The sequence below is a fragment of the Sitophilus oryzae genome, unplaced genomic scaffold, assembly GCF_002938485.1.
Source record: "Sitophilus oryzae breed Bouriz unplaced genomic scaffold, Soryzae_2.0 scaffold_815_pilon_pilon, whole genome shotgun sequence".
In the NCBI taxonomy this organism is placed as follows: domain Eukaryota; kingdom Metazoa; phylum Arthropoda; class Insecta; order Coleoptera; family Curculionidae; genus Sitophilus; species Sitophilus oryzae.
The window spans coordinates 3,001,851-3,028,296 of record NW_022147434.1 but is presented as its reverse complement, the minus strand read 5'-3'; the positions used below and the strand labels follow the sequence as shown (position 1 = coordinate 3,028,296).

Below are 26,446 nucleotides of genomic sequence, written 5' to 3'. Positions count from 1 at the left end.
GTATGTCAAACCTACAGTCTCGCCACGAAAAGTGTCATTTTTACTCCTAATAAAACAATAAACTAGAAAGTTTTATGGTTTAACGGGCTTTGTGAGTTAAACCATAAAATAAGTTTGTGTAGTTATAACTATAATAAATGTTAAATAAATTACAGTGATGCTGATGTTAATTATAAACTAACATATATATTTCTCAAACAAAAAGTGCACAGAAATGGAAGAGATACAATAATAAGATGAACCAAATGAATTGCTTTATTAACACAACTACAAAAACACACACATCACTAAATAGTCGAAGGCAACATAGAAAGTATCTTTTCTATTTCCGCCATACTGCAACGTTTGTCTTTGCTGAGTTTCCTCTGATTTTGAATAAACTTCTTTAAATTCTTTGTTGTGCTGTTTATCCAAATCCGCTTGAGAACGCATTTTCGCAGGTCGATACCAGAACGCGCTTTAAAACATTTGTCAGATATAACTTCAACATACTCTTCACATTTTGACTGTCCACTGACATTTTGCGCAGCCGTGCGAGAAGTTGGGACCATTTTCAATAACTTCGAATTACTGTAATGTTTCCTTTAACACTGACCGTTCTGAACTGAATGACCACGAATGCAAACCTTGCTTTATATAGACCTAGGGCAGCCTGCCCCACCCTAAAGTGATTATTTATGTTATTTACAATGGACGATTTCAAAATACTTATTTACGACATTATTATTACTTAATTGCCTACAGGGAGAAAAAGTTTATTGCGGCAATAAATTTGAACTGCATGACCGATCAGCAAAATATAACAATGACACAATTTCATTAAGAAAATAAACAAAATTAAAGGATGTTTGAAAAACCGTCATAATATCGTCTCGCCTTAACAAAAGTTTTGTCCAAACGTTTCTCGAAATATTTTGCGAGACAATTCCAATAACAACAGAAATCAAGCGACCAATGACGACTTGACTCAGGCGATTTCGCTCTTGTCGGTGTTTGCGGCCGAGTATTAAGCGAAGATTAGTTTGAAAATTTGAAATTGGCGCGTGGAGCTTGCCGACCAATAGTGCCGTTTATCACCTGTGACGTGATGACCAACCTGCGCAATATCATACCTTGTTTTCTTTGTATCATGATAATTGCTTACAAGGTTGGTATGAGTTTTAAATATTTTTATATTATTTGGAACGTTTGAAATTGTTTAAAAAATTATTTGTGGCTTTTGAAAAAATAGCATGTTCTATTCGGAGTAAAAATGACTTTTGTGCTTCGGCTGTATGTCAAACGTACAGTCTCGCCACGCAAAATGTCATTTTTACTCCTAATAAAACAATATACTAGAAACTTTCTTCGTTAAACCATAAAACTTTCTAGTAGAAAGTTTTATGGTTTAACGGGCTTTGTGAGTTAAAACATAATGATATTTTCAGTTTTTATAATTCTTGATCGAAAATCAACGGCGTCAGCGATGGCTATGAAATGAAGATCGCTGTCATTTTATATGTAAATTTATGTGGGAAATGTCGTCGACCGTCATTTCCCTGCCAACTGGATGCCGTTTTTTTTTCATATGATAGAAAGTTAAAGCAAACTTGACTCTGACCATGTTTTACGCCAAGAAAGATTTATTTCGTGTAATAAAGATTTAAATGGTGTATTAAGTACATAATATTTATTTAAATGTCAAATAATATTATTGAAACAAGTGCCAAGTTTTATTTTTAATTAAGAAAAAAATTAATCAAGAATGTATAAACGTTTTGTTTTCAAAAAAAATTATCTTAAAAACGTAAAACCTCAATTTAGAATAAAATGATCGAAGAATGAAATAAAATTTTATAGCCCTGGGTCAAATCGAAATAAAGTAAGTGTATGTAACGTTTTTTAAATATTAATAATTACCAGTAATTAGCATTAATGTACCAACATATTGAAAATTGCTATTTCTTTGTTAAATACGGTTTAGAATCCTTAAAATAACAGTAAAAATAATCGAAAATCAACAATGAAATAATAGTTTTGTTTAAATTTCTTAATCAGCTGAGCCCTATTATAGTTCGCAAAAATCCGAGCTATATTATTACATTACGCTGAGGGAAATACCGCAAATAATCGATATTTTTGACTCCGCCCCTAATCACATGCTTCATTCTTTTAAAGCTTTGCGATTTGTTCGCCAGAAGCAGCACATTTTGTCGAGAGGTTGACCAACTTTAAGAATATATAAACAAGGGTATTAGTTATGTACTAGACTGGATTTTTTTGTGACAAAGGTTCAACAAAAACTGATTCATATTTTTTTGTAGAAAAAATTATTATTAATTTAAAAAAATTAAAAGTCCCAGATTTATTATTTCAGTCAAATAATTATCTAATCAATCAACATGTTTATTTTTTTATCAATAAATACCTTGAGTATGGTTAGTTAGCGATTTTAACCAAGAATTACCAAGAAATGTATATTATATTTTTTCACTTAGTAGTAGTTTTATACAGGTACAGACAAAACGTTATTACTCTTCAAACCAGATAAAAATATGTAAAAACAGACACACAGACACAAATTGTTGACATTAGTTCAGAAATTATTTTGAAAAAATAAAAATGAAACTTCTACATCCTATATATCCACAAGGAAGGATTTTAGGACATAAATTTATGGGACTTTTTTAATTATTCATATTGGTAGAATATACTGCTAAAGTTTCCCAAATACAATTTGGACCACACTGTATAATAAACATTTTTAATATAAGAGTACAGATACTTCACTACCTGGAATTTTCTATTTATTTATGTACAATCATATATGATTATTATTATGACTTCATTTCTACCTACTATCTTTAACAATAATATTAAGCAGTAAATATGATATAACAAAAATTGATTTTTAGTTTCAAATCTTCGATCAATTTTTTAAACTAAAAATTTCTATGTCAAGATATTTGTGCCTACAATTTTAAATGGGTATTATCTGTCGATTTTTGGTCTGAGGGTAATGGTTCAAACATGTTTATTTATTTTTTAACTAAAAGTATGTTTCACATTAGAGATGTACCACTAGGTAGTTACAGGTGTCTATTATACATATTTACTTACGTAAACATTACTGTTAAAGGTGTTATTATCTCTGGAGACCAATTACCCATACAAATATTACTAATAAAATTAGATCTAAATTCTTCGCCGGTATACTCCAGTTCATTATAAAGTACAATGTCTTTCTCAGATAAAACTCTTAAACAGTCAGGTAAAAGATTACTCCATATACAGCTAAAATATAAAGTTGTAAGTTATATAATTAAAAACATTCAATTATGTATATACCTTGCACTGAGACTTGCTTTATTTGATTGCAGAATATTCAAACAATAATTACATAATTCTATTAAGTGCTCAGTCTTTAATTTCACTAAACTTAAACATATCTGCTGAACAAGTGTTAAACAATTTTGGGAAGAGAATACTTCCCTTTTCCCCAATTCATTTAAAACTAACATTATAATTTCTAATCTTTTTTTATGACAAACGTCTTTATCACTGAAACCCTGTAGTATGTATCCCCAAAGAGTGCCAAAACCGGGGCTGTTAAATTTAACTTTTATCATATCTGAGAGCTAAAACAGTTTTATTTGAAATAAATTTATATAATAAATATTTTTTTCAAATACATCTTGCTTGTCTGTAACGGCTAATAATTTTTCAAGGGACTGTATGTCCCTTTTCGTTCCAAACTCTAATATTTGTATCTCTAAACTTTCCATTTCTTAACCTTATTGGTTTATTGCTATTTTTCTCTGGTTTATTGTTAATCACTTGTTAATATCAAATTCAAAATATAAAACCGCCAAGGAATAATTTCAAACGTCAAAACACAACCACCATCTGTCTTCTGTCAGACGTCTTCTTCTTTTTTTTTTCTTTTTTTTAAATATTGGCCTAAGCTACGAGAACTATCTATCTACCTTGTTAATAGGTATATTACCAGGCTTACCAGGTTTCTATTACAGAGAAGAACAAATTAATCGATCCTGAGACAGGATCCGCCTGCGGGTAACTCGTATCCTGTCCATAAAATAAATAACTAGATCCTGTCTATTTAACGGCCCTATCTACTCTTTGCTTTGAAACCCTTTGCCATAGCTCTGCACTCTGATAGACCCATCCCTGTTTGTTATTCTTCTGTGGTTTACCCTTGTGGTTTACCTCTGTGGCCTCTGTGGTATGGAGTGTAGAGGTAAGGAGAAATAACTCTTAAGCCGTTTTGTGACCACTTTTTCAATAAAAGTCCCATAAAGCCCCGTTCTCAGAACTGCGTCGTGTCGACAGCGACACGTCAAGAGGACCAATGAGATTTGTACAAAATTCAAACAGCTGTCAATTTTAAATTTAGTACAGCTCCCATTGGTCGTTTGAAGTGTCAATCAGTGTCGCTGTCGACACCACAGGTCGACACGACGCAGTTCTGAGAACGGGGCTTTATGGGACTTTTATTGAAAAAGTGGTCACAAAATGGGAAGAATAAGGGTTCGCCAAATGACCACAGTGGCGCTAAAAACGCATAAATCTAAAAAATGAAAAGTAACCGAGAATAAAAATAAATATAACCAAACATTACCCAAAAAAAGTTTTGTTTTTATTTTTTAGAATATAAAATAATTATTGTTTATCAATATTTTGTGCTTTATTTATTATTTAATAATGGTTAAAGTGTGTGTGGTGCGAAGTTGATTGAATAGCTGATGGAAAAATAAAGAACAAAGGCAAAGCCTGTAAAATACATAATTATAATTCAGTATTGTATTATTTGTATTATATGTAAAAATTAGAGTCAATCAAAAGTGTAGTAAACATTTTTCGTAAGATTATTGACATACATGTTACAAAGTATATTTTTACAATCCTTTCTATAAAGTTACAACCTGAATAAAATTTATTTTTAATGATTTTAAAGTTTGACAGACATGCACAAATTGTTGGCATTTTTTTAAACAAATAAAAGTAGGAAATAAATAAAGTTCTAGGATGGTTCTAGGTACTTTCAAGAAATATAGTTAACTGTAAGTGCTGTATTTTAATAATCTATCAAAAATCAAAATCATCAGGATAATATTACGTATTGATTTTCAAACAAGAATTAGATTACAGCGATGGTCAAAAGCATTTAGATATTGCTTTGAAATCTACAGATAAGGCATGGCAGTTTCGTTTTAAAGAACAAGATGTTAAAGTTTATGATAAAATTGTCATCAGAAATACTGTCCACTTGCAGTATTTACATAGGAAAATGTTGGAGGATGAAGCTCTACCTACTGCCTCAGGTTAATTTAAATTCTGAGTTGCAACAACAGCAACAAGCAAGAAGGGCACCATTAAATGAATATTATACTCATAAGTATTATTATACAAAGAAAGAGTAATGTTATACACATAAATATTAACATTTTGTAGAGCAACAACAGAATAAAAAACCAAAATATGAACACCAGCAACTAAAACAGGAACCATTAAATGAATATTATATACGTAAGTACAATTTGATTGAATAAAAAACAGCGTCAGCGATGCCTATGAAATGAAGATTGCTGTCATCTTATATGTAAAATGATATGGAGAATGTCATCGAGATGTTCATTTCCAAGCCAACTGCACGCCGTGTTTTTTCGATCATACAGTATTATTATACACATAAATAGTAATATTATACACATAAACATCCCTTGATAGCGATCAACATTTTGTAGAGCAATAACAGCATCAAATAATGGAAATAATGGACCTTATTGCACAAATCAAAAACAAAATTTCAGCATTACTACTTTATTGGTTATATCAATAATAGAAATTGAGTTTATCAGTCTAGATCCTACAAGCAAGCAGATCTATCACATAATTTTAAATGAAGATTTATCTATTATAGTATGTATAAACACTTTGCATCTTTTATTCAATGTTGTAATGAATTAACAAATTCCAGGTAATTTATTCTAATAACGAAAAAAAAACTTTGGATCAAAAAATATTTTCTTCTGATGAAGTTTATGAATATTAAAGTCTGTTGAAGTTTGACCATTATGTGTTGGTATACAATTTATTTACAATGTTACAGTAGTTAAACCATCCGAGTACAAAACATGTTTAAAATCCACTATTCTTAATGAATGGAAACTACCAACTTGAGAGGAAGCTAAGAGAAAGGTTCTATTGGGTGGACTACAAGGAAAAGGGACATATACATGAGGATCTGGAAGGGCTATAACATTACGTCTCAAGCCGTGGGACAATAGGAAACGAAATTCAAAGGAAAATATTACAATACGTGGATGCAAATTATAGTGCAAAGAATTGAGAAAAAGAATTATTAAAAGTAGTTATTGTTACGATAGTTAAACCATCCGACTACCAAATATATTTAAAATCCACTATTCTGAATGAATAGCAACTACCAACTTGGGAGGAAGCTGCGAGGACGATTCTATTGGGTGAACTACAAGGAAGACATGAGGATCTGGAAGGGCTATAAAATTATATTATTCCACGTCCCAAGCCATGCAAGCCATGTTGGAATAGCTGGGAGTGAAAAAAGAAAATAATACTGCACACGATTCTTGTCTAGAAGTAGTTGATATTAAGGTAGTTAAGCCATCCGACTATCGAACATTTAAAATCCACTATTCTGAATGAATGGCAACTACGATGGCAAAACGTAAATAAATACTTGTACAGTATAAAATTACATTATATTGGCTTAATTTTTATACTAAATAAAATGTGTTATGTTATTTTTGACCTGCATTATATTTATTTAAATCTCATATCATCAATTAAACTTTAAATACAGTTTTCCTAATTATAATTAACATTAATTTTAAACTAAAGCTTTTTTTCATCTTGAATGAGGTTTACGAAATAACTTATGAGAAAAAATAAAAAAAAGGCTCAGTCTATTGCTTCTGAATAATTGATAATAAAACCACATGTTGACTTACTTTTATACTAAATAAATGTGGGTATGAAGTTATTTTAAAGCTGCATTATATTTATTTTAAACCCATCACCAATTATTACCTTAAATAATTTTTTTCTTAATTATAATTAACATTAATTTTAAGCTAAAACGATCAGAATAATGTTTTCGTCGTCTTGAATGACATTTGCGAAATAACTTATGAGAGCAATAAAAAAAGAGCCTAGTCTATTGCTGCTGAATAAAAATCTGTAATTTATTTCATGTGACATAAAAATAAATTTGTATTTTTTTGAAACCCGCGGCTTCACGTATATGATTCACGTCAAATATTTATGTCTTTTGAGAATCAGCTGTTCTAAAAATGTTCGGCGCATGTCTTAAATTTTAGGTTTTTGCTACAGCAGCGCCATCCTAATTCTTCCCTTTTTTTGACCATTTTTTAATGCACGGAGTTGTTTCTCCTTACCTCTACACTCCATACTCTGTGGTTTACCCTTTGACAATTTTAATATTTTAATTATAGGTTAGAACTTTTGTTTTTGTTAATAACATAATAATCAAATTGAAGTTATATTTAAAATAAAGTTATTTTAAAATAATTTATTGAAGGCTATCAGCAACGTCATGAGTAAATCTAAGAAACCTCGTAAACGTTATGAAACAGACTCGGAATCAGATAGCGTCGATAGTGCCGAGGAAGCTCGTAAACGAGACATTAAGGAAAGGGATGAATTTGCTGAAAGACTTAAAAAGCGGGACGAGGCAAAAACAAGAAATATCGTACAAGCTTCCGATCGACGAGCGTATGAAGAAGCGGCGAAAAGATTAAAACTGGAAAATGCCGAGAGAGAAAAAATAATTCCCAAATTGAGAGTAGAATCTAGACGAAAGTACTTGGAAAAAAGGAAAGAGGATAAAGTAGCTGAATTAGAAGCTGATATTATAGATGATGAATATTTATTTGAAGAGGAAGTGTAAGTAAATTACATTGTTACTTAATACAACAATAGTAATATATTTTTTTATAGATTAACACAGCGTGAGAAGAAAGAGAGAGAGCATAAAAAAGAGCTTCTTAAATTAGCACAAGAACATGAAAAAGCTAGGGAGCTTGAACGAGTTCAAAGGTATCACATGCCGAGGGATTTGGGTAAAAGTTCTGTATCAGACTATATCGAGGTTGATGAACTTGAGAAGGTCCCCCAATCTGAACAGAAAAAATGGGAAAAGGATCAAATGGCTTCTGCTGTTTTTAAATTTGGCTCAAAGGACGCATCGAAAGGAGATGAATATGAATTGGTATTAGAGGATCAGATTGATTTTATACAAGCTCTACAAATGCCAGGTGAATTAGTCAAATTTGCTATCGATTTATGTTTCACTAATAATTAATTTTAGGCTCAAGAGATAAAATAAAGAAAGAACCAGAACTTACTGAACAAGAAAAGAAAAAGCTGACAATTGAAGAAACTAAAATTAGTTTGCCAATTTTTCCATTTAAGGAAGATCTTATACAAGCCGTTCAAGAACACCAAGTTTTAATAATTGAAGGAGAAACTGGATCTGGAAAAACAACTCAAATTCCACAGTATTTACATGAAGCAGGATTTACAAATGACAGTAATAAATTATTGTATTCTCCATTAAAATAGTGTATATCTAAGACAAATTACTGATACCTAAGTATTTATATATTTTTTTCAGATAAAAAAATTGGCTGCACACAGCCAAGAAGAGTTGCAGCAATGTCAGTTGCAGCGAGAGTTGCTCAGGAAATGGGAGTTAAATTAGGCAATGAAGTTGGATATGCAATAAGATTTGAAGACTGTACATCTGAAAGAACTATAATTAAGTATATGACAGATGGTACTTTGCACAGGGAATTTTTATCTGAGCCAGACTTACAATCATACAGGTAAATTTCAAAAAAAGTTATTTTGAAAAAATGAAAATAATACTTATTTCTAGTGTTATGATAATTGATGAAGCTCATGAAAGGACTTTGCATACAGATATTTTATTTGGTTTAGTAAAGGATATTGCCAGGTTTAGGCCTGACTTAAAATTATTGATATCTAGTGCAACCTTGGATGCTCAAAAATTTTCAGAATTTTTTGATGATGCTCCGATATTTAGAATACCAGGTATATTTAAATTTATATACATGTTTCACAATTTACAATAAGTAAATAATTAATCAGACTTACAGTAATATATATTTTAGGATTAATATATGTTTTTAGGAAGGAGATTTCCAGTTGATATTTATTATACTAAAGCTCCTGAAGCTGATTATGTAGATGCATGTGTGATTTCAATTTTACAAATACATGTCACCCAACCATTAGGTGATATTTTAGTATTCTTAACTGGTCAGGAAGAGATTGAAACATGTCAAGAATTATTACAAGATCGTCTAAGAAGACTGGGTTCTAAAGTAAAGGAACTAATTGTTTTACCAGTTTATGCAAATCTGCCTAGTGACATGCAGGCAAAAATTTTTGATCCCACACCACCAGGGGCCAGGAAAGTAGTATTGGCAACCAACATTGCAGAAACATCATTAACTATTGATAATATTATTTATGTTATTGATCCTGGATTTGCTAAGCAAAATTATTTTAACTCCAGGACAGGTAAGTTAACTGTATGTAATTGTGTTATAAAGTATTAATTTATTCCTCGTCAACTAACATTGTATTTGTATTTTACTAAGAGTGAGTCCCAGGTGGGACCCTCTACTGAGGCCGCTAGGGCCTATTGTGGCTCAGTTTCTACAAGCTCTTTAATAGAAAAAGAGCATTAAAGTTCACCCTCAAGACCCAGCCTTTTAACATAGGCCGTTATGTCCGAGGGTGATATGTCTTCTAGGTCTGACAGGTCTAGCGTGGGTTTGCCAAACACCTCAAACCTGGTCCTGCCCCCCAGCGGGGCAGGTACACATAACGTGCTTCATTGTTTCGTCATCTTCCATACAGAGTCAGCATTCGGCGTTTCCACCAGTCCCATTCTCTGTAGGTGTGATCTCAGCCGGCACACGGTGGAGCCGATTGAAGAATCGTTGGCCAAAACCTTCAAAGATATATGAATCAACCAAAAATATATAGAATTTAACAGTTTTTGCTTAATTGAATTTCTAGGTAGTCAATCTTCAAAATTTTAGTTAATTAAATTATAGTTCACGTATATACTCAGCATATTAGCTCATCAATATAATGTGAACAAAAAATACCCGGATGACAAAACTTTTACACTTTTGCCTTGCAAGCCATTTCGAATATTGTTGTCTTGTGGCATGTCTGTGTGTCTGTCTGTCTGTTTATCGGTCTGTTTGATATATTTTTTTATCCGTATGTAACCAACAACTTTGATAAAAAAAATAAATATTGTTTTTGGATTCTAGTTTTGAATAAGTAAAAAAATAATTATTTTTAATCGTGGTCTCACATGTCTCAAAATTAGTAGTCGGCACGTAATCAAGAAAGTATGGGCTAGATTTTTCAAGTACCTATTACAGGCAAGCATCTAAAAATTAATTTCGGATGATGAGGGGGTTCCAAAAATTTTAATAACCATTTCGGGGGAAGGGTGGTTTTGGGTGCCGGAATTTTTTTTTTCTCCTTCTATTTTTGGATTGGAGAAACTAAAAGATTTTAAATTTAGCGTAATGTAATGTGTTTAAAAATAATTTGTTTAAATGCTTAAATTTTTAAAATCGGTTCATTATTTTAGTACATATCATAGTTTGAATTTACGTGCGGATATTTTAATAAGTTAAGCCGCCATCTTGAAATTTTAAACTGTCATATTTAGACTAAAACGTAATATTTTTAAACATATTGCCTTATTTCAAATCTCCATGTTATTCCATTAAAAAGATAAAAAAGGAGTGGGGACATTGTAATAATAAGCATTAATTCTGACTGAAGGGTCTAGGACTCTTGGACCCCCTAACTATGTGCTTGATTACAGGCGATTCATGAGTATCAGATTTTATTAAAATCACACGAACTTAATCTAAATAAATCATAAAGACCTATAGTATCTATTACTCAAAGTACCAGGGACATACTTACATTTAAAAATATTTTTTTTTAAAGTTGCGCAAAGTTGCGCAAGATGGTAACAAATACATGAAGGGTAATGTCCAATCTTTCAAAAAACATCAGCCAATAAATTGGGCAACTTTGGGCACTCAACAAAACTCAAGGTTAAATAGCATATTTTATTTTTTATTTTATACTAATTTATTAATTAATTTAGTATGCATCAGTGAAAAAGTTTTTTTTTTCAAAATATAGCTAGAAATAGTCAAGTAGTATTGTACTTTTATAAAAAATGCAAAAAATTAATTGTATTTAAAAATTAACCAAGAAATTTTACTTATTATTCGGGCCCTACAAATTGCATTTATTATGCACGGTAGAACTAAACCTTCGACATTACTGCCCTTCACTGGTTACAGATCTGCATCCAAAATTTTTTTTTGTGCATAATATAATATTTCGGTCTTTTCTGTATTCTATGGTCATCAAAACTTTTTGAAAAAGCAACTTCTGTTTTATAAGGTTCTGGCCGCAAACATGGCAATCGGCCCCACTGTGCGGCAGTGGCCCGTGTATACTGCAGTAAGCTTACGCGCTCCGTTCCTACCAGCCTTTAGGAGTTCATCTGTTCTACGTTTGGATGGCCCTGCTAGGATTGGCATATCTTGGCATGTTCCATTCCGGGACTGTCATACCAGTCCCGAAACGTCACACCCGTAAACCATTCACAGAGCCTGTCTCTTGCGAGATTTTTTGGTACGCTAAGTGTCGGTTCTGGGCCCACGAATGGCGAGCCTGCACCAGTTTTGGCGAGGGAATCAGCACGTTCATTTCCCTCTAGACCGACATGTCCCGGTATCCATATTAGCGACACTTTGTTTCCATCTCCTAATATATTGAGTAGTTTCTTACAATGAAGAATCGTCCTGGACGTACTTTTCGTTACCTCAAGTGCTTTCAACGCGGCTTGACTATCCGAAAATATGCTTATTGTTTTCCCGGTGTATTGCTGTTCTACCAGCAGTTGCACACAGGTTTCAATCGCATATAGCTCAGCTTGGAAAATAGTGGTGTGTTTTCCAAGACTGTGGTAGATCTCAGTCTTTGGACTGCTGCAGTAAATTCCTGCGCCAGATCCTTTATCGTTTTTGGATCCGTCCGTGTACCAACACATTTCCGGAATAAGCCGTTTCTCGGCTTATACCATTCGTCCCTATTCGGAAACAGGACGTGGTAGGTGCGCGTCAAGAGTTGGATTGGTGGTGTGAGATCCGAGACCATTCCCAGAATCTCATCCGACTGTAGTTCGTCAACTATATAACATACCTATATTATAAACTATATTTAATATATTTAATTAATTATTATATAAGATTATGAGAAAATTGCCTACTTACTATACTAAAGCATTTGTTTATCACAATCAGGGATATTTACCAAACGTATTAACTAACTATTAATTTGGGTATTTTAATATTTTGAAGTATAACTGAAAATTACACAAAGCAGTTACAATATGGTGTTTTACTATAGTCAAAAATATTGAATTTATTATCTGTTAGTGTAATTTTATTTCTTTTGTTTTATTTTACTAAGTTAATTAATATATTGAGTTTTATTATGTAGCGTTAAATTATGTGACTATCAACTAGTAGAGCAGTTACAGAGTACCTGTAATAATAAACAACAACCTGTATCTCTGATGGCTGTGTGTGGTGTGTGGTACTTGCAAGTGCAAAAGTGGCATTAAACTGTTTATTTTAGAAAATTGTCAACAGAGTAAAATAAAATATATGGATATTCTAAAGTTCTATGAAGATTGATTAATCATAATAATAAGAATATGCTAAAATATGAACTGCTTAATATATTAGTATAACCAGTAGATTATTTAAACTCTGATTAGATTTAAATACAATATATTTTATTATGCTACAAAATAAAGTCAAGTTGTTGTAGTAATGCCAAATATTTACTGCCCCATTGATGCTGGACCTGTACTATACAAAACAAGTACCCTATGATTTCAAAAAATCTGCTCCAATTTATCGTAGAAATGTCGATCAATGTTAACTTCATGTATAAAATTTTGAATAGTGGTAATTTGACACCGTTTTTTCAATCAAATATATAAACGAAATATATACAATATTGTCAAGGTGTATAGCGACATCAGTCGAAAGAGCGAAAAACCACTAAGCGTGTTTATATTGTAAGAAGCGTAGCGACATCTTTCGGGAATTGAGTATCTCGCCATCTCTTAGACATTTGTGGAAAATCTCGAGCGAAATGGCGCAAGTTTCTAGAAGCCAAAAGAATTCGACAGAGTTCTAGAACTTGCAAGAAGATCCGCAGCGATATATAAAGCGCACTCTTAGAATAGTGTGTATATTATGTTGGAAAATAAGTTCGTCAATAGTTTATCTGGTGAGTTTGAATGAAGGACCCACGAAACCCGTAACAATATTATACTATTTTCAACATACAAAGATATATTAAAATGAGAAAATATCTGTGAAATTATACCGTAAATAAGAAAACTGCACTTATAATCTATTTCTTTGGGCAATAAATATATTTCTTATGAAATGAGTACAATTACTAATAGGTATTTTTTCGTCTTTTATAATTTTCTTTGTTTTCTTGCACGGAGAGGATTCCATGAGACTTTTGTAGAGTCAGTAACGGATATAATATTTAAACCTACCATTTGTAATCCTTTAATAGAAGATATTCTTCCTGGTCCTAAACCTGAAATTCTAACTTTAACCTACAATTTTAAATAGTTATGGTATATCACTAGAGATAATACAAATCTTACAGTGTCTATTCCTTTTTCTATCAATCGCCTTCCGAAGGTTACAGCAGTACTTTGCGCCGCAATATTTGTGCCTTTTCTTGCATTCTTAAAGCCTTCTATACCACAGGAATGTATGAATTTAGGCACTCCCTTTTCATCTAAAGAATGATTGGATGTATATTATTCTACATAATATATAAAAATATGTATGTATACATAATATATAATAAATAAAAATATGTTTATATTCTGTAACCTGTAACATTTATAATAGTATTATTTCTTGAAGTTCTAATATTTATAATAGGTAGGTCTCGAAATCTTAATCCACCAACAACAAGTGTGTCTATGAAGCTATTAGGATATACTTCAAAAGTGGAAATATTGGCATTTTTTTCTCCTATAGTTCCTTCATCTTTTCTTGGCAAAGATTTCAGCATTATTTTCTTGTCTATTTTATTTTGTAAATTATATGCCAAATGCAATGTGTTTTTCATTACAGTTTGTACTGTATTGCAAACATTTGTAACTGTAATGCGATATCTGAAATTGTTTAACATTTTACAAGAGGTTTTAGTTAAAGATACAAATACAAAAGCATTTAACCAAATACGGAAAAATTGAACTGTCAATTTAAAGAACTGACATTGACAAACCGGTTTGAGATGGAGGTCAGGAGCGGGTGAACGCAAAGAATATACCAAGGTGAACGATTTTTAAGGATATATTTTACATGGTCGTCAAGGGCTGGGGTCGGTGTTTATATGTGTAGGAGTGAATCGCTAGGCGATCTATTAAAGATCGCGCACACTATACCTACACGGACCGGCACGGACCAGACCAGTAAAATCTACCGGTGAAGGTGACCGTGTTATTTAATAGAGTAGCGCACACTAGACCAGCACCAGCACGTACCGCCACAAGCCACGACCGTCATAACAGGTCGTGTCGGTCGAGGACAAATATGACCGGCAATATTTATGCCTGGTCGTGCTGGTCCGACCTAATGTGCGCACCGGCGAACCAGCACACCTCCACAAACATGCAAATATTGAAGGGTTCGTCAGTCTTTCGAGTACGCTAGCTGGCTCAAGTCGCGTGTTGTAGGTTAGATTTCGTTTATTTTTGTTCGAACCTTCAAATCGTTTTAAATATGAATGAAGAAAAACTTATTTTACTGGTACAAAAGTATCCAGAGCTGTGGGATACGAGCCACGCATTTTATAGAGACCAAGAAAGAAAAGATGCCAATATGGAAGGAGATAGCAAAAAATAACTAATAAAATTTGTTTTGTGTCATTGGAAAATATTGGAAAAACTTTTCTTCGAATCTTTTTAATTCAGGAAACAAAATATGAAATTTGCCATATTGCTTTCTCTTTTGATTTATAGGGTGAACCCCCAAAATCTTCTTTTTTTCTTAGCTTCCTCCTCTTCTTCACACAACATGGCTAAAATAATAATTTCTTCCTCTGAACTACTCATTTTCAATACTGTTGCACACTCAACTACTACTTGACAACTGTACTTTTGTCGAAACTCTCGCTTATGTTGCTGGTCTGTGGCGGTAAAGTGTACGACGTCATGCGATCTTTTAAGTCGGAGAGGGAAAAATGCAAAGTATTTATTACATAACCACTTAATCGGACGCGCGACGCTAGATTTCATGTGCTTGGGAAAAATCTTGCTCTTCTTTCTTTATTCAGTATATGTTATTACAGTTGGGGGTCGGACCTTTCGTGTTACAACAGAAAAATAAAACACTAAATCACCACACTACACCAAAACACTTATTTTGCGCTGGACGCGCGTTTCACTAACCACGTTAGCATCATCAGCAGTGTAGTGTAGTGATTCAGTGTTTTATTTTGACATCTTATTGTATTGAGCCTAATCATACTCACGAAACGTATAACACATGCGTATACATACTCGTACACACGAAAATCAGCACCGAAGGCCAGAAATACCGATGCCGTCCCGGTATGTAACTGTGATGTAACTTTAAGTGACTTAGTTTAAGTCTAGTCTAGTTTTTATACTTGATCAAACAGATGTTTAGAAAAAGTTCTATTAGCCTTATAACTCGGTGGTTTTATGGCAGAAGGTCCTACGTTGAAATCTTATTGCGATATTATTGTAACACAAATATTGTGTTTTGGGCAACGTTTCTAATGCCATATAAAATCATATGGTTCCATTTGACTTAAAAACCAAACCAAACCGTATAATTTTTATGGATCGTAGAACTTATTGCCATATTATATGAAACAAGAAAAATGTCAAAATTTTGACATAGCACCTTTTGCCATAAAACCACCGAACTTCTGGCTGGGTTATGTCTAGGTTTTTCAAAACGGGGATCCCGATGTATGTTTAATCCCGATATTAAATCATTCCTACACCTCAGTTGTTCATTTTCTAAATAGCACACGGTATAGTGATTTATTTCCAGGTGCGAGCCATCTCATCTCACTTTGCCCAGTATATCGACTAACTCATTTTATTTCACCAGTCATTTTATTTCACAAGACTAGACGACTGCAATTTTGATTTAAAATTATCGAATTTAAAACAATGTTCACAACTAGCCAGATCATTATAGCCGGAGGGCTGGCGACATATTTAGAGAACATATTTTATGCAAGTTAGAATAACAAAACAAATAAAGTTTAATAACTTGTGAACCCAGAATCCTAAGTCTGGCTGGAGGGTTGGGGGTATTTCGCTACTGCGCAATCCATAACATTTGCAAAAAAATAAATCCAAAAAACATTCTTTAGGCAACTTGAAATTTGTTTATTCTTAAATTTTAGCATCTATTTAACCTAGAAATAAGTGTGCCAGACTTTTTTTTCGGGTTTAAAGTGTAACCAGACCATTCCAAATATGTTTAATTATTATACCTGGAAAACATACTTTAGGCATTCTAAAATTTTTACAGCGTGTTTATTAGATGATAATTAAAAAATATGTGTTAATTGCCAGACGAATTCAATGGGGTTTAATACTTGCCAGACGCGAATAAAGATTTTAAATGGGCGCGACAAAAAAGTCTTATGAGTATCTATAAGCGCGAGAAAGATAGTTTATTGAGACCCGTCGGCAGCCGATGCGGCTGACGTAACAGTATTTTGGAGTACTTCAGATTTTCATAAAAACAATTTTTTTCGGTGTCATTTCAATTATTTGCAGACTTTTAATTCAGAGATTATTTTGTTGGAATTAAGTTACCATGTACAAATATGTATTTATAAATTAAATATTGACGTGCATAGTGTAAATAGTTTAGAATAATTACTGCAAATAAATATTTTAGTAACTACTAATTTCGCTACTAACTACTAAATCACAATGGATAAAAAACATTTAAGTTGTGTAGTTTGTAAAAAAGTTACTAGTGATAAAGTTATTGTTTTTTATGAAGGCAGACTACAAAAAGGCAGACTACAAAGTGCGCCAATAACATGGTTTAAAATTTAAAGAAGTGGTTTTACCAGAAAACTTAGTCCCGACAAAAGGGTACCATGTACAGTGCTAAAAAAATAAGTACTCTGGAATTTTATTAAAGTACCATTGTTAATCTTTCTAAATAGATTCAAAAGTAAGTAAAAGTGCTTTACTTTTATGCTTAGGCGTTAAAATTACTTTTTTATATTGTCAATCAGGTCGCAAAAATTAATAATAATATCGAATAATATAATATGTCACAAAAGTATAATAATAATTATACTTTTGTGACGATTTTTGAAAAAAAATATATTTTATATTATGCTAATTTTTAAATAATTATTCGTCTTTTTATTCTTTCAGATACAAAATACTTAAATTAAAGTCTTATTGAAAGGATTTCAATCATATATTTTTATTAAAAAATGTTTCTTTTTATTTATTCAATATTAGTTAGTTTTTTTTTTAAATTTTTACGACTCCAAAATGCTGTTACGTCAGCCGCATCGGCTGGCGACGGGTCTTAATAAACTATCTTTCTCGCGCTTATACTCATAAGACTTGCTTATCGCGCTCATTTAAAATCTTTATTCGCGTCTGGCAAGTATTAAATCCCATTGAATTCGTCTGGCAATTAACACATATTTTTTAATATCATCTAATAAACACGCTGTAAAAATTTTAGAATGCCTAAAGTATGTTTTGCAGGTATAATAATTAAACATATTTGGAATGGTCGGGTTACACTTTAAACCCGAAAAAAAAGTCTGGCGTACTTATTTCTAGGTTAAATGGATGCTAAAATTTAAGAATAAACAATTTTCAAGTTGCCTAAAGAATGTTTTTTGGATTTATTTTTTTGCAAATGTTATGGGTTGTGCAGTAGCGAAATACCCCCAACCCCCCAGCCAGACTTAGGATTCTGGGTTTACCAGTTAATAAACTATACATTTTTAGTTATTCCAGTTTGCCTAAGATATGTTCTCTAAATATGTCGTCAGCTCTTAGGCTATTATATTATACATACAGGGTCGCTTTTATGTATGGAAACGGTCGATTATTAGGTAGAATATAGGAGGTTACCGCAAAAAGTTAAATATAAAAGTTTTATAAATATCTATTAGCGGGTAATAAATTTAAATATACAGGGTCGGTCATAAAGTCGTGGGACATCAAAGTTTAATTTTTTTAAATGGAACCCCCTGTATATTATTGCATATTTCGGTTCTTCCTTCAATTCTAAGCAAAAATCGAAATACACACAATGTACTTCATACCAACCGTTTCCGAGTTATTTACTTTTGAACACATCACTTAAACAATTTGAGTTAATTAATTTCGATATGTTCAGTTTCATTTAACGATGTCATTTTGCCGAAACTGTGATACTTAATAATATTTGACATTAGTTCTCAAATTAGCATTTATAGATGTATAAAATGCCTAGATTAATGATCTAGGATAAAATGAGAGTATAGCAAGTCTGGAAATTATAAAATTTTTGTTTAACATTTCAGTTCTTCAATTTATGTACATTGTGTATTACGATTATTGCTTAATTGACTGAAGAATTGAAATATGCAATAATATTATACAGGGAGTTTCATTAAAAAAAAAGTTTGATGTGACACAACTTTATGACCCTGTATACTTAAATTTACTAGTAGCTAATAGGAATTTAAAACCCCATTACAACAGTATCCCAGTTTCGGCAGAATGGCATCATTAAATCAAGCCAAACACATCGAAATTAATTAAATCGAATTGTTTAAGTGACATTTTCAAAGGTTTGGTTTGGTTTGGTTTGGTTACAATACCTCGGAAACGGTTGCTTTGAGGTACATTCTGTGTATTTCGATTTTTGCTTAGAATTGAAGGAAGAATTGAAATATGTAATAATATACAGGGGGTTCTATTTAAAAAAAATGAAACTTTAATGTGCCACGACTTTATGAACGAGCCCGTATACTTAAATTTATTACTCGCTAATAGATATTTAAAAATCCTATAACTTGTGTATTTAAATTTTTGCGGTACCTCCTATATTTTACCTAATAATCAACCTTTTCCATACATAAAAGCGACCCTGTATAAGTTATATGAATAGCTGTAAAATTGTAATACATTTCATGAATTTAATAATATTCGTTAGTATCATTCGTTATTTTTTACACTACACCTAAATTGTTTTAGGTATGGAAAGTTTAATGGTAGTACCAATTTCGAAAGCGTCAGCTAATCAACGTGCGGGAAGGGCAGGCCGAGTAGCCGCAGGAAAATGTTTTAGACTTTATACAGCATGGTCATATAAACATGAATTAGAAGATAATACGGTACCTGAAATCCAGAGGATAAATCTGGGAAATGCGGTTTTAATGTTAAAAGCTCTAGGTATGTTATTTAGAATACATTTAAAAAAATGGAAATATTATCCGTTGTCGAGTTACAGTCGGCGTCGTCCCCTATTATATAGGACAGTGATGGCAAACTATGACCCGTGAGTGAGACACCCACGCAATTGTTTACGCGGGTTTATTTAGATTTTCTAATTTATGTGGATAATTTATATTATATTTATATTTTTTCAAGCATTGCATTGACACAAAGGCATTTTAAATACTGTCTATAACCTTTACTTTGATCATTACAGTTCTAAAATTACGCAAATGGCAAATGCGTTTGTAGTAGATATTTAAAATAAAGCAAAGGTGTTTATAAAATATCAAATAAAGTGTATACTTTTACTCACATTTTGTTTGTTCAAGATAAAATCGACAAACCACGCCCATTTTTACCAGTTAAGCCAATTGAATTTTAAAGATCTTTAATTTTAAAAATACATTAATTTTTTTTAAACTAGTGCAAATGGGCATTAGTGACCCACAAGCTAGCACTAAAAAAAATTGACGCACATCTCAAAAAGGTTCGCCATTCCTGCTATAGGACAACGCTGTACAATATCTTGTGGCCATCAATAAATACGAGTAACAATAGAGTTATATTAACTGTTTTAGGTATCAATGATCTTGTACATTTTGATTTCTTGGACCCGCCACCCCACGAAACGTTGGTTTTAGCTTTGGAGCAACTATATGCTTTAGGAGCTTTAAACCATCACGGCGAACTAACTAAAATGGGACGACGAATGGCCGAATTTCCAGTCGATCCTATGATGGCGAAGACACTGTTGGCATCAGAAAAGTATGTGTCTATTAATATTTTATTAATTACAAGCATAAAAACTGACCCGCCTCCATACCTGTGAAGTTAATCGCAAACGGTTATTATTAAAATATTTTGTAGACTTACTTCAAGACCAAAATAGGTAAACCTAAACAAATAATAATTTCGATGACGTTATCACCTCTGGTAGGTTGTTTTACTGCACGTCTGTATACAGATTGTTAACTGGACAGTTACTTATTTGGGAACAGAATGGCAACACTGCCTACATTCCAAATGAGAACTAAGCTAAGCTGCCGACTTGTCCCGTCGCGTCCAAGGACTGTATATATTCTAAAGGACTGTTCGATCGCGTCAGATCACCGCTATCGTAGTCACCGTGGATGCTTACGTCACGCAGGGACCAGCGCTCCACAGTGCGGCGGATGGTTATTCTAGCGGGACAATATCTCAGGAGTCAGGAGCCATATTATATGGTTGGTTGATAAAAATGTATCGAAATACAAAGAATATATACGACTAAAAAATAATTCATGCATTTTTATATCAGTTGGAATGTCTACTATTTATTCTTATCAGTACACATTTTTGGATTATTTCTAACCAAACGGTTTTGTCCCGCTAGATTTATCTTCCGCCGCACTGTGCGCTCGACCGTTAAACGCAGAAATAACTGTCACTGTCTAAAATCTCTAGCGCGAACTTTAACTCGGTCCCTAGAAAACGTAAAAAAACTGACAGTACAGGAAGATAGGAATCGAACTATCCTTATCTCTATGGTATCCTTGCGTCGCGTCGTCTCTCGACGAGCGGGCCGAGGTTGCCATATTTCAACCATAAAGCTCTTGCCGCGAGTAATAAACAAATTAACAACCTGTATAGTTTTTATATAATTATGCTTTTTTCATAGAGATGGATCGTTATTTAACTATATAAACTACCTATCTGTTATTTTATATGAATTATTTAGAAATATCATAACGCAACCGTTGCTACTTCTAAAAAATAACAGATACGAATACGAAGTCGGTCGCCACAAAATTTTAATAAAGCGACCAGTGAGCCGCCACCTCAAGGAAAGCAATGGCAAACCACCTTGAGTATATTTGCCTTGTACAGCCTCTCAAATAGTGCCGTTAGGATTAGGCGATGAACTGTAGGTTCCGTGTACTTGTCAAACACTGATGACACACATCACAAGTACATGCGAGAGGTAGCCGACGCTCTGGATAGAGTATGGCACTGTAATGCTCACTTCCTGTTTCACCGGAAATTACTACAACTTTTAATTTTTAAATGACATCCTCGGTATTTTTTACTTAATTCGACAGAAAATTACACTCTGAATAGAATGAAACATCACATATCAACTTTTGACATTTTTGCTTAAAAAAAAACGTACTTGCTTAAAAAAAACGTGGAGCAAATTTCAATCTAGAGTCAAAAACACGAATTTTTAATCGGGGAACCTTGGAAAAATATATTTGATCATCCAATGTTTTTCGTGTCTTGTCCTGGCCGGTTAATAGATGCCCAAATCGTATTTTTAATCATATCTCAATTTATTCAAATGAAACAAGGGTGGCTCATTAGCGTATTTGGAAAAAGCATTTTTTTACGAATAATTTGATACCACACACTTGGTATTTGGAGTCAAATGGTCATTATGAACCGCATGTTACAATTTCAAATAAACCATATGCGAAAATGTCAAAAGTTGACATATGATATGTCATTCTATTCAGAGTACCATATTCTATACAATAAAGTAAGAAAATACTGAATGTGTCGTTTAAAAATGAAAAGTTGTAGACATTTCCGGTGAAACAGGAAGTGACAGAAAACAATTGAATACGTCATCAAATCAAGAATATTTTAAAAGCATATAATGCTAACGTCCCAAATCTGTTTTTTTTATCTGAAAAAATATAAAAGTTTTAGGGGTGAGCCACTTTTGATAAACACCCGGTATACTTATATATACTTGTAGGAGGCTATATGTCATAATAATAGTACAGTATATAAACGGTTATACAAACAATAATTATGTATATAGGGTATCCGAATATTCCGTAGACATAGAACTAGTTTGGTTTGGTTTGATTTTAGATTCAAATTAAATTAATTGGGCGCCAATTATTATAACTCTATATAAATAGTATATAGAGCTACTTTTGAGAAACATCCGGTATATATTCAAAAAATTAAAAGATATAGCTTCATTTGTTTATAAATCTTATAATTTACATTTTTTATTATTAAGAAGATATAGGTATGAAGATCTTTATAACTTTACGACAATTTGGACTATGTGTATGCTTTGTTAGATGTTTACCAATAAAACCAAAGAATAACAGGGACCTGTTATTTTAAGTTGTTATCCTTGTTTATACAATATTAACTAGTTATTCAGCGTGAGTTAGTTCTGGGAGTTCACTGATAGATGACTACGAGAACTGCATCGCGGGTCTTTCAAAAATTTGAATTTCTAATTAAGTGGGACAATTGCAAGAACACGTTACGGTAAACTTATTATTAATAATTCTTATTAGTTTACCGTTATTGCGGTCCCACTTAATTAGAAATTCAAATTTCTGAAAGACCCGCGATGCAGTTCTCGTAGCCATCTATCAGTGAACTCCCAGAACTAACTCACGCTGAATAACTAGTTAATGCTGTAGTTAATATATAAACAAGACTGTTATATATAAATTAACGGTAACTTGCTATTAAAAATAATGGTTTTGTCTATCACTATTTTTTAACTTCATTAATATTTTTAGATACAAATGTTCCGAAGAAGTGGTAACTATTACAGCTATGCTGTCAGTTAACAGTGCTATATTTTATAGACCGAAAGATAAAATAATCCACGCCGATACAGCAAGAAAGAATTTTAATCATGTAGCTGGGGATCATCTTAGTTTATTAAATGTATATAATCAATGGAGGGACACTGATTTTTCGACACAGTGGTGTTATGAAAATTTTATTCAGTATAGGTACGTGCCATATGTTTTATTCTAATTTACATTTAAATATTATTTTTTGATCTTTTTGTATGTATAAGATGGCATTGTTTTAGGTCCATGAAGAGAGCTAGAGATGTTAGAGAACAACTTGTGGGATTAATGCAAAGAGTAGAAATCGAGATGGTGTCAAATATTTCCGAAACCGTTGACATTAGAAAAGCTATAACCGCTGGCTACTTTTATCATATAGCAAGATTTTCCAAGGGGGGGAATTATAAAACAGTAAAACATAACCAGGTAAATTTTTGGAAATTCAGATGTAGTAATTTTTAAGACCATAAAATACCAAATTTGTATTTTTGTATGTTCTACATAATGTCGCCCTGATCATCCTAGATCAGTGGTTTGGATATAACATGTTGTAGAATGTAGAATGTTTAGGAGAGGGGTTAATCACCGCGACCTTACAGATCTTTTGTGTGTTCCCCTTTTTTATTGCTATTTGCCCAGAATATTGCTATTTAACTCGCTTGTTAGGTCTAAACTAGAATATGCCTCTATTATTTGGAATCCAACCATTTTTACCTACTCAAATATGATAGAGAAGGTTCAGAAAAAATTCCTGAGAAGCCTATTTCTGCAAAAACACGGGTTCTACCCCGGCTTTCGCAATCTAGTATCATACGAATCTCAACTAGCAGAATTTAGCATAACATCCTTAAAGGAAAGGATGCAGTTCAGTGATGTGTCGTTTGTATTTAGTATTATTCACCAATGTGTTCCTGTGCCGGACTTACTTGGAATGATTTATTATGTAGTACCTGATTGTAGACTAAGAAAAAGGCATGTAATTTTTAAGATCTCGTTGGTTAGTTCACCATTAAACAGGTGCCTAGAGGCGGTGAATAAGTTTGCCCTAGATCACTCTGATTTTGACTTTATCTGTGATAAGAATAAAAAGATATGTGGGTTTTTATATGGTTCTAATATGATTTAATTATTGTTTTAATTATTTAATTAGCTTGTAACTTTAAATTCCTTTTTCTATTTTATCTTTTTATCTCACAGTTCATTTTTTTTATCATCATTTCTTTATCTTCTTATCTTAGTAGCACGTGTATGGTAGTTTTGTAAAAATTTTTCTAATACCTTTAACTTTTATTTAGTACTAATTATTTTTATCTTTCTTATTTATGTACTGAGACGCAAGCTGTCGAACAGGAACCCGCAGAGTTGTTCAATTTAGCAATCTCAGGGCAATATCTTCAACTATTTTATTAAGTCTCGTTGTTAATGTTATTGAGAGTTCTTCTTTTTTATTGTATATTTATTTTTGTATTTTTTAATTTGTATTTACTGTACTGTTGTCATGGGAATATTTTTCTGTTATAAGTGCAGTCTAAATAAATGATTTTGATTTTTTTGATTTTTGAGTTATAACATGGTTATCTCAAAAATCTCTGTTAAAAAGAGACAAGGTATTTTTAAGCGATCGGTTTCGCAGTCCAGATATGACATTCTATATCAGCCGACTCGGTCGTTCCGAGTACAGGTATTTTGGTATTCACAAACGCGCATATCTGATCTTTCATATGCGATTCTCAAGGGTATTAACCGTGATAGTCCACTAACCTACTCATATCAAAATGCTTTTCTGAAATACTTCGTCAAATGATGCCGATTTTTTTTAATTCGTTTAAAAATTTATTAATTTCCGCAGAATCACAATAATGAGTTTTTGAAGTTTGTTACAAATACCAACATGTAGGATTATGCATTATTATGAGTTGGATTAGTCTGTGACTATTAATCTATTTGTAGAGACATGGGCAGTGCCGAAATTAAGAACCCATAATCAATCTAACAAATGACTTTGGACATACTATACCAAGTTTGTATTTGAAACTTGGTATAGTCTTTATCACTCTGCATCAACAATTAATAAGTAATTTTGCTACAATCCTGATTTCTATTTCTACCGCGCTAATTTTTAATCATACTTCACACGTAGGAACCGACAATCCTGTATTTCTTTGTTTATACTTTGGTTATGTCATGTAAAATAAATCTCTTTCTCATAATATACAGACCACCAATTTAGAATGTGCAGGCTAGTATAATCCATTTATTTTGTTTATGTGTTCTTGTTTTTAGACAGTAACTATACATCCAAATAGTTCGTTATTTGACGAACTCCCAAGATGGATTTTATACCATCAACTAGTTTTTACTACAAAAGAGTTTATGAGGCAAGTTATTGAAATTGAGAGTAAATGGCTATTGGAAGTAGCACCACATTATTATAAACCGAAAGAATTAGAAGATTCAACCAACAAGAAAATGCCAAAGACTATTGGAAGAGCAACAAAAACTGATTAGTTTTTTAATTAATGTTTATAGGTGTATTTTAATATTTTATATTATAAAATAAAACTCATTTTGTAAAAAATTATAACTATATTTTATAACAAGTTAATTGGGAGGTGTAAAAAAGAACGATACATTTTCGTACAATTATTAGATGCAGTTCAGATCAACGTAAATTGTAAAGGTGGGTCTATATGCATGTCGTGAGTCACTTAATCATAATAAAGTATGTCACTTTTGAAATGAGCCAATAAAATGACGTAAAAACGACGAAGCATTAGTGTGGGCATAGCATGGGTTTACATGTATTCGTAATGCGTCGTCGTTGATTTTATGTAATTTTATTTGTTTATTTCAAAAAATCAAGCTCATACTTGAATATGATTGGACTAACGGAATGACGTATTACGGATGCATATAAACTCACTTTTACGGATGCATTTAAACCTCTAGACACCCACTAACTATATACCCAAATACCTAGTTCATTATTTGAAGAACTTCCAAGAAGGATTTTACAACACGAACTAGTTTTTAACCACAAGAGTTAAGAGGTATGATATTGAAATTGAGAGGAAATGTTGGAAGTAGCACATTTTTATAAATCAAAATAATTAGAACATTCAACCAACAAGAAAATGCCAAAAATTATTGAAAG

The 26,446-nt window shown here is 32.3% G+C and overlaps 4 protein-coding genes and 1 long non-coding RNA gene across 7 annotated transcripts in view; 2 read left to right on the top strand and 3 right to left on the bottom strand.

The window, feature by feature from the left end:
* Positions 1 to 4,159, bottom strand: part of LOC115889526 (Fanconi anemia group I protein) — a 47,931-nt gene extending 43,772 nt beyond the window's left edge. The window contains exons 1-3 of the mRNA XM_030909555.1: positions 3,672 to 4,159; positions 3,328 to 3,617; positions 3,100 to 3,273 (exon numbers count right to left, since the gene is read on the bottom strand). Coding sequence (XP_030765415.1) covers positions 3,100 to 3,273; positions 3,328 to 3,617; positions 3,672 to 3,764 — 557 coding nt within the window. The 5' untranslated portion in view covers positions 3,765 to 4,159. The remainder of the gene's footprint in view (positions 1 to 3,099; positions 3,274 to 3,327; positions 3,618 to 3,671) is intronic.
* LOC115889533 (protein Wnt-11b-1-like) overlaps positions 1 to 26,446 on the bottom strand; it is a 369,661-nt gene that overhangs the window by 167,579 nt on the left and 175,636 nt on the right. The window lies entirely within an intron of this gene.
* Positions 4,607 to 6,771, top strand: LOC115889539. Of its 2 annotated transcripts, none has more exons than XR_004051465.1 (3): positions 4,607 to 5,526; positions 5,745 to 5,919; positions 6,110 to 6,771. It is a non-coding gene; the product is annotated as an uncharacterized LOC115889539 (long non-coding RNA). The 2 variants fall into 2 exon arrangements; XR_004051464.1 differs by lacking the exon at positions 6,110 to 6,771 and adding an exon at positions 5,978 to 6,013.
* LOC115889528 (pre-mRNA-splicing factor ATP-dependent RNA helicase DHX16) lies at positions 7,482 to 25,870 on the top strand. The gene is made up of 11 exons (XM_030909558.1): positions 7,482 to 7,944; positions 7,999 to 8,315; positions 8,369 to 8,590; positions 8,675 to 8,885; positions 8,939 to 9,114; positions 9,214 to 9,606; positions 19,460 to 19,657; positions 20,281 to 20,467; positions 23,233 to 23,451; positions 23,535 to 23,718; positions 25,576 to 25,870. Exons 1-11 carry the CDS (start codon positions 7,595 to 7,597, stop codon positions 25,798 to 25,800), a joined length of 2,682 nt encoding a protein of 893 aa, XP_030765418.1. The 5' UTR covers positions 7,482 to 7,594; the 3' UTR covers positions 25,801 to 25,870.
* LOC115889537 (30S ribosomal protein S11-like) lies at positions 13,579 to 14,598 on the bottom strand. Of its 2 annotated transcripts, none has more exons than XM_030909570.1 (3): positions 14,073 to 14,596; positions 13,838 to 13,974; positions 13,579 to 13,786 (listed from the first exon to the last, which is right to left on the bottom strand). In XM_030909570.1, the coding sequence occupies exons 1-3, from the start codon at positions 14,374 to 14,376 to the stop codon at positions 13,640 to 13,642; spliced, it is 588 nt and encodes a 195-aa protein (XP_030765430.1). In that variant the 5' UTR covers positions 14,377 to 14,596; the 3' UTR covers positions 13,579 to 13,639. The 2 variants fall into 2 exon arrangements, with proteins under 2 accessions (XP_030765430.1, XP_030765431.1); XM_030909571.1 differs by having other exon boundaries at positions 13,651 to 13,767; positions 14,073 to 14,598.

Coding starts and splice junctions, on each gene's coding strand:
- LOC115889537 (XM_030909570.1), bottom strand. CDS start 14,376: ATGTTAAACAATTTCAGATATCGCATTACAGTTACAAATGTTTGCAAT. Junction 13,975..14,072: donor TACTATTATAAATGTTACAG/GTTACAGAATAT, acceptor ATCATTCTTTAG/ATGAAAAGGGAGTGCCTAAA. Junction 13,787..13,837: donor TAGAAAAAGGAATAGACACT/GTAAGATTTGTA, acceptor TTAAAATTGTAG/GTTAAAGTTAGAATTTCAGG.
- LOC115889528 (XM_030909558.1), top strand. CDS start 7,595: ATGAGTAAATCTAAGAAACCTCGTAAACGTTATGAAACAGACTCGGAA. Junction 8,316..8,368: donor ACAAGCTCTACAAATGCCAG/GTGAATTAGTCA, acceptor AATTAATTTTAG/GCTCAAGAGATAAAATAAAG. Junction 19,658..20,280: donor TTTAATGTTAAAAGCTCTAG/GTATGTTATTTA, acceptor TAACTGTTTTAG/GTATCAATGATCTTGTACAT.